This window comes from Aulonocara sp. 'chitande type north' Nkhata Bay, linkage group LG5, assembly GCF_057382095.1.
Source record: "Aulonocara sp. 'chitande type north' Nkhata Bay isolate Kocher_YH1m ecotype deep benthic linkage group LG5, A_spYH_male_GT1.1, whole genome shotgun sequence".
In the NCBI taxonomy this organism is placed as follows: Eukaryota; Metazoa; Chordata; class Actinopteri; order Cichliformes; family Cichlidae; genus Aulonocara; species Aulonocara sp. 'chitande type north' Nkhata Bay.
Window position 1 is genome coordinate 22,812,027 of NC_141348.1, and position 8,134 is coordinate 22,820,160.

Here is an 8,134-nt window from a genome sequence, read left to right on the forward strand (position 1 = left end):
GCCGGCCCTTTGCAACAGGGACTGGGGAGCTCGTAAAAATATGAGAAAAAAAATACTATGTAAACACATAACTGCAGTCTTACTGGACTCGTGATGCACTTATGGTCAAACACATCCATGCAGAAAATCATGGCGCAGATGGCATATATTATCATTACAAGCACCAAAATGATATCTGAGCTTCAACACTAATAGCAAAATGCTGTTTTTGTTTTGTTTTTAGCATAGCATTGCATAGGTTTGGGGGCAGCAAATTCAATCTGACAGTCTACTCAAACATCTCACCCACTGTTGGATAAACTGTCATAAAAATGCAGACGTATATTCATGATCTTCGAAGAATACACCATGGCAAAATGTGCAAACTATTACAAAGGTGTAGATAGGGTCCACGGGCTCACAGCGGCCAGATTTGTCAACACGATAGTGCCGCAACTGTACAAGATGCTATCATCAAACTTTACTAGAGCTGAGTTGAGCTCAAAATGAAGCCCGAGTTCAAAGATGGATCAGTGCCATCCCATAAATAGTGCCGGAAGTAGGGTCAAGGGGGCTATGGGCCCTTCCCACAGTATGCTCCTATACCAGAGTTTTTTCACACATGATGTATTTCCATGTCTTTCCATTTGGTATATAAAACTGGTAGCATTTCAGCACTGAATGGAATAGAGTCAAAAAGCTTGACAGGTAAGGCTGTGCGATATGAACACAATCTCATATCCCAATATAAGAATTCTATCGTCCCGATAACGATATAAATCACAAAAATGTAACATTTTCTGTAAATTATGTGAATCTCGGGCAGCTCGACTTGCGTGAAGTGTTTCCAGCTGCGTGTCGTGTACCTGGAGTCCAGTGTTTTAACCGATGCATGAAACTATACATTTTTAGACATAAATTGTAACCACCGCCGTTTTCTTTGTGAGTATTTATTACACGGCGTGCTGCGGGGAAAAGCCGCTCTAACGTTTGAGTCTAAGGTTTATTTTTTTAGCACCTGGCGGCTCTTTTTTACTTCTCATCCGTAAATAATCTGCTCTTTCACGTGATTCCGTTTATTTTGAAAAGTCTCAACAGGATCTTGAGCTTTATTGTGAAAGGTTTATGTGGAACATAAACAAGCGGACACGCGATGGTGTTACCTTCGTTGACAACGCATAAAACAGGCGCTTTTCCATCAGTAGTGTGGTTATATTAAATAAAAGGGAAAGAGAGAAAGAAGAAATGAATTTAGTCACTACTGTCACCATCAAAACGATGAAAAAATATTGCCGTAAACAGTTTATTTTGCGACACCACGAAACAAACGATAGCATAAAATTAAACATAGACGTTTTTATATCGTCATCCGATATTTATCGTTATATCGAACAGCCCTATTGACAGGTGTGTGAGAGTCATAGCTCAAGGGCAGGTGTGCAGAGGTGTGGACTCGAGTCACATGACTTGGACTCGAGTCAGACTCGAGTCATTAATTTTATGACTTTAGACTTGACTTGAAAAAATGTTCTAAGACTTGTGACTTGACTTGGACTTTTACACCAATGACTTGGGACTTGAATTGGACTTGAACCGGTTTACTTGAAAAGACTTGATATTTTACCCCAAATATAAAATTTAACATGCATATTATATAGAGATTGAAAATGTGACGTCATTCACGGGTAGAACCGCAAAGGATTCTGGGAACTCGTGGCAAGCGGTACTAGCGCACGCAGGCTTTCAATTAAAATCAGTCACACAGCGATAAAAAGAAACACAAAAATGTCAAGAAGCTGTTGTATTATTAACTGCAATAGCCGGTCGCATGACAGCCACGGGAAGCCGACGGGTAAAGAGATCGGTTGTTATCGGATTACGTCGTGGAAGAGAAATTGTTGGAGCCATGTTTCCGAAGTAACAAAGAGGCGACTGGATTGCAGCCATTCAAAGACCAAATATAACGTCCCAGAACACTCCAGCTCACAGGTTAGTCTGCTCCAAGCATTTACACAAAGGTCAGTCTGCTGTTGTAGTTAATGCGTCATTTTTCTTAACATAATTGGTGATATAGGTTACAAGCAAGTCTGGCGCTGAACAGAAATTGTCGCGCTATGCTCCTTTATTTATTGTGCATAAATAGTGAATTGTCCTGACACAATATTGCGTTTCGCTTCTGTTATTATGGTACACTGACAAAAACACATACTTTTATTCACAGGATAAAACAGGTTTTTTGTATCACTAATTGCCCAGTACGATTACAGCATACAATATTATTGTCACTGCTACATTTCTGTGATGCTACCAGAAATTATTTCCACTACTAATTAATTACCGTTGAGCTCAAAGGTCCTATTAATAAACGGTTAACGAATGTGTATTTATGACGACGATTTGTGAGACTGGTAAACTTATGATACGTACGATGGTCTTTCGTTCTACACGGTGCATTTCAAGGTCCTGTACCCATCCGTCGGTAAACTGTACCTGGGCTTGTTGCAGTGACCGGAAGTTACTAAACTTCATGAGTGTATGCACTCACTCCAAGAACCGTATAATTATAAATATGCATATAAATATGCTAAGATGAGATAGCTGACTTCATCTAACTAGCAAATGTTGTCCAGGCTACGTTGGTGATACAGTTTTTTTTAATGTGTATGATATTTTTGTCATGCGATTTTAACATGCAGCTTATCTCAGAACTGTCGGTGAAAATTATTCTTGGAGCTAAGTTTAATTGAGCTGCATTTTAAAGAGGTGCAATTTCACAATTTGTGTATATTTTCTAAGTTCACTATTTTGTATGTGTTGAGAAAAACACAGATTTTAAAATTACATGGTCTAATATTTACATTTAGCATATAAATGCAACATTATTTTTTCGTTTGTTTTTTTTAAAGACTCGAAAGGACTTGAAATTCAAAGTTTCAGACTTGTGACTTGACTCGGACTTTTACACCAGTGACTTGAGACTCGACTCTGACTTGCCTGACATTACTTGAGACTTGACTTGAGACTTGAGGATAAAGACTTGAGACTTACTTGAGACTTGCAAAACAATGACTTGGTCCCACCTCTGCAGGTGTGATCTGACAATGAAATGGTGTCACAGCTGCTGTGATCCCACAACAACAGTGTTTAGTTCAAATCAATAATTGTCTGAGTGGAGAATAACTAAACAGGATACTCAACATTGCTTGACGAGCTGTGCAGTTGTTTTTCACTTTCCCTCTTTTACTTTCACTCCCTAACATACTCTGAAGATAGAAGCTGCTGATATTATGAAGCCCAAATGCAGAAAACAGTTGTGGTTCAGAGGCTCCAAATTCCAGTCGAGTTCAAACAGCAAGTCTTTGACACCAACCAACCAACCCCCCCCCCCCCCCCCCCCCCTCAAAGGTTCTCTTTGTGTCTGTACAGTCAAAGAGGTTAAAGTAGGTGGAGCTGTGCCCTTTCTCTTTCTCTCTCACACACACAGACACACACAAATACAGACAAATAAACACCCACACTGCAGCCCACAACTATTTCTGTCAAAAAAACGCTGATGCACATTTCCTCTGTTTGTTGCTAGGGGAGTCCCATCTATGTGGGCAACAATGGGGGAAATTGTTGCTATGTATAAGATAGCCATGAGAGAGCTTCAGACTCATTGGGGGTCCAGCTGCTGTTCGCCTTGTCCCATTGTGTGTATTCTGAGCACACGGCGAGGGCACTTTATCTCACTAGAAGTTGCGGATACAGAAACAGGACATCTGGACAGCAGCGAACCTTTTCATTAGCAAGAGAATCATGTCTCATCTAAAGTTACAAACGATGCACTCACCCTCTGAGGCTCAGTCCCCAGAAGAGGGACAAGTGGTGTCGACTTACCTCACAATCTCACTAAAAGACTCTCGCAGGTAACTCTGACCACCGTAGGCCCCTATGCTCAAAAATTCCTGCTTGCCAGCAACAGCTGCTCCAGGCAGACCATTTGACAAGAATGAAGAAGCAACCGTTTGCGAGGTTATAACAAAGCAAAAACACCGAAAACTGTACACAGCTGAAATTGGATGACTTGAAATCCAATCAGATTAGAGTAAATAACGAGTAGTTTGAAACCTGATAGACATCCTATAAAGAAAAGCACATTTGCTTCCTCCTATTATAAGAATAAAAATATACTAGAAAGAAATTGTTTATCATAAATATCTTTAAAGGTGCACAGAGAACCATTTTTAGCAAATTCTCTCCTGTGGCCCAGTGGTCCACGGTGTTAACTGGTCAAGTGTACCGAGCACAGCTTCTGTGGGTTACAGAAGAACTTTCCTCTAAAACTTATTTCTTTTCTTCTTCTAAGGAAAGAAGGCTATACTCCGTGCTGAAGACAACAGCGTCCTTCACAAACCAGCACAATCTGGCTCTAAGCAGTATTATTCAGTGAAGTAGCCACTGAGGACCCGAGAGGCATGTGTTTGTCAAACTAAGGACTCTGACATACTCTGGAGCATGTTTGAAGGTAGTGGTACACACACTCGGACCTGGCAATGAGTGGCCTTCATTTATTTAAAAAAAGTCCTGACAGTTTATGAATAACCCTGGGTGATCGTGGCTCAAGAGTCGGCAGTCCGTCTTGTAATCGGAAGGTTGCTGATTCGAGCCCCGGCTCTGACAGTCTCAGTCGTTGTGTCCTTGGGCAAGACACTTCACCCGTTGCTTACTGGTGGTGGTCAGAGGGCCCGGTGGCGCCAGTGTCCGGCAGCCTCTCCTCTGTCAGTGCGCCCCAGGGCAGCTGTGGCTACAATGTAGCTTGCCATCACCAGTGTGTGAGTGGGTGAATGACTGAATGTGTAAAGCGCTTTGGGGTCCTTAGGGACTAGTAAAGCGCAATACAAATACAGGCCATTTATCATTTTTTTATTGCTTTTGGCCATTTTAATAATAAGACCTGCCAAAACCAATGCTCCAGACTAGGGCTGGTCCATATTATACCGTTCACGGTAATACCGGTATAATGTTAGGCAACGATAGGAAAATGAAATATCGCGATAGAATATGAGTAAAACGCGCATGCGCAGTGCCTTTGTTTTCATACGCACATGGCCGATTGTTGAGTGAAACAGATGAACCAGAATTGGTTTGTAAAAATGGTTTAACTTCAGTGATGTGGAACTGGTTTGGTGTTTGTCCGTCAGATACAAGACAAAGCACATTTTTTGCAGAACATGCAAGCGGCTGTCCTTATTGTCGTATTTGTCGGACTAAGATGCTCTTAAATCTGGGAGTAATCTGGGTCCTAAACCCCGTATTTCTCAGGTCAAACAACACTGCAGCATCACTGAGAGTTAAAAACTGTCTAAATTCTTTCATCTTTAATAAAACGATCAGCATTGCTGCTTTACCAGGTGTAACTATGAAGTTTAACTTCCAGGCATCCATGAAAACAAAATTTATTACATTTAACGGAGTTAGAAGTTAGCAGGAAGCTAGCGGAAGTTAGCACGCTAGTTTTGCTAGTTACCTAAGCATGATATAGCATGTTCTGACTGAGAGATTTCTGAAAAAATTCAAACGTACAGCTCTGCTATCACTTCCAACATAAATGAAGACAGGAAACTAAACAGCAGTGACGTTTGTAGGGTTACTGAAGTTGGGCTAGCTGGTATATAATGATGTGCTACGTGATCGCTAGCGACACATAAACATAACATAAACAGTGAAGCTGGAGGACGAACACTAACACTTTTCCACTTGTAAAAGTTAACGTTAAGGTTCCTGATAGTTGGAGACAAATTCAGTCGCATGGCAGGATGCTGTAAACGGACCAAACTTCAGTCAGGAGAACAACTGAGATAATCCATCCACAATACAAGGTTAGTCATTAATATACTGCAACAACATGGGAATAGAGCCGCTGCCAGAGAATTCAACATTAATGAATCAATGGTACAGAAGTGGAGGAAGCAAGAATGAGTTGAATAAAGTTTGATTTATCTGACTGCTTTGTTTCGCTTAATGTGCCTTATAATCCCGTGCACCTTATGGTCCGAAAAATACGTACTGCTCACTGCCGTTTAATGTTGCAAAGCACCTATTTTTAACTTCAGTGGATATTATACATGGTTATGCTCAGTATATGTCAGCCCATTTCTACTGGAAATGCCTTTTGGTTAAACTTTCAGCAAGGAATTTGCATTTGCACTGTTACATTTTTATAAAGCTTTAATGTACATAAAAACCAGCTTCTTGTTTAAGTGAAAATAAATGGAAGGTTGTCTTTTTGCACTAGTAATGTTGTGGAGTTGTATTTTGTCTCGCATCAATTATATCGTCAGTTATATCGTTATCGCAAATTTTCAAATATATATCGTGATAAATATTTTTGGCCATATCGCCCTGCTCTACTCAGGCACTCAACTAACTATATTTATAGTGGAACAGAGGATATTCATTTCTTTTACAAAGACATTTCCAAACTACATGATAGGTTCTCTTACAGAAGATCTGACTTAAAAAATCTCAAACTCTTAAAACAGTAAATTTCACAACCAAAGTGCTGCCTTTTGGGCTCAGTGGCACTTACATTTTGCAATCGTGCCACAGTGCTCAAACACCAACCCACACCAGGTAAACTGATCTGACACTGCAGTCACCTAATTCATTCACAAACAAGCTTTTTTCTTCCTTTTTCTTTTTTAAAAGTTCATCATGAAAAGTGCAGGATGATAACAATCGCAGTTATGAATGTGCCATTACTGCACGCCAGTGTGCACATCGTTACGGTTATTTCTCATTCGCTGCCTCTCAGCCACGTTCAATGAGATGAACATACAGTGAACAACCTCAGTTATTCACTCTCATTATCACACTGCTGATTGGAGCCTATAATTAAAGACACAACTCTTTCCCAGCACTAGCTCAGGTCTGAACAGGCTGCAGTCATGCTCCGAGAGTCTAGTCTATTAAGAGTGGTGCTGTTTTGTTTATTTTGCAGTTCCTATAACCTGAATCTAAACCAAAAACGGGGAAAACATTTTTTACATTTCACAGAGGTGTCACCTTTCGAATGAATACAAAAAGAAAGTCACGACACTTTTGCCGAGGTTCTTCTCGCTCTTGTGCCCATGTGAAGTTTCACCTCTTCTTTCACATGGGCTGGGCAACTCTGCGCTGCAACAGAGACCGAGGCATCATTAGTGGCCCATGCTTCCTCCTGCATGGCTCTCCATGTGAAACACAACATTACTCATCCACCCCCAGGCACCTGAGAACTGCACAGCACCAATCAAGTTGCTGCACAGTGATTCACAGTGTGAGGAGGAGACTTGCATAACAGTCAGCTCCATATTCTGTTTTCTTCCAGCCATTCTTACAAAAATAAATAATTAAATAAATGCACAAAATCCATTTTATTTGTGCAGCAGTTCAGGGTTCAGAGCGTTCAGAGAGCCCAATGAATCAGTTCGTGTCCACAAATTCTTCACACACAATGCCTTGACCCATTTCATTAGACAGGAGTGTATGTGCTCTGTAAACATTGCGTGGTATAGATGTGGGTTCATTAAGAATATAGAGAAGCGGAAGCTAAAAAAATAAATAAAAAAACCCAAATATTAAGGTGATCATGCTAAGAGCATGCCATACACACGAAGATGACTGATGGAGAAACAACAGCTGGAAAAGGAGGTCACTTTGTTTTTATAAATTCTTGCAGTCGTGTCCCGATGCACTGCAGCAGCACCGACTCTCCTCCAGCTGACACGGGAAAGCAGACGGTGGATGACTGCACACAAACACGCTCACGCAGCCCTCTCTATTAACTTCAGCGAGCCGCAGCTTTCCCATCACCACCACCTACTTATCGCCGCTATATGCAAACCCTACCTTCGGAGAGCTCCAGATCCAACTCCGCCAGCTGGTCCCTGACCTCTTTAGGCAGAGCCGACAGATCAACGCCGCGGTCGGCCATCGTTGGAAGCACAGCAGCCTGCGGGATGTTTGTGAAATCTCAAATGACAGCAGGTAAGATCCACCATGAAGCTCAGAGGAAGAGGTGGGGGGGATTTTAAAAAATCAAGATGTAGTAGTCGTGTTGTTTACTCCATCTCCGCGACTCCCCGACACCGCCATGACTGTGGGAGATGGGAACAACTCGCCAGAGGAGTCC

The 8,134-nt window shown here is 41.5% G+C and overlaps 1 protein-coding gene across 5 annotated transcripts in view; it reads right to left on the reverse strand.

Annotated features, from left to right (window-relative positions):
- dip2bb (DIP2 acetate--CoA ligase B (putative)b) overlaps window positions 1-8,134 on the reverse strand; it is a 52,569-nt gene extending 44,435 nt beyond the window's left edge. For all 5 annotated transcript variants that reach the window (XM_086292207.1, XM_086292205.1, XM_086292206.1 and 2 more), the window contains exon 1: window positions 7,852-8,134. In XM_086292207.1, the coding sequence (XP_086148333.1) occupies window positions 7,852-7,936 (85 nt within the window). In that variant the 5' untranslated portion in view covers window positions 7,937-8,134. The remainder of the gene's footprint in view (window positions 1-7,851) is intronic.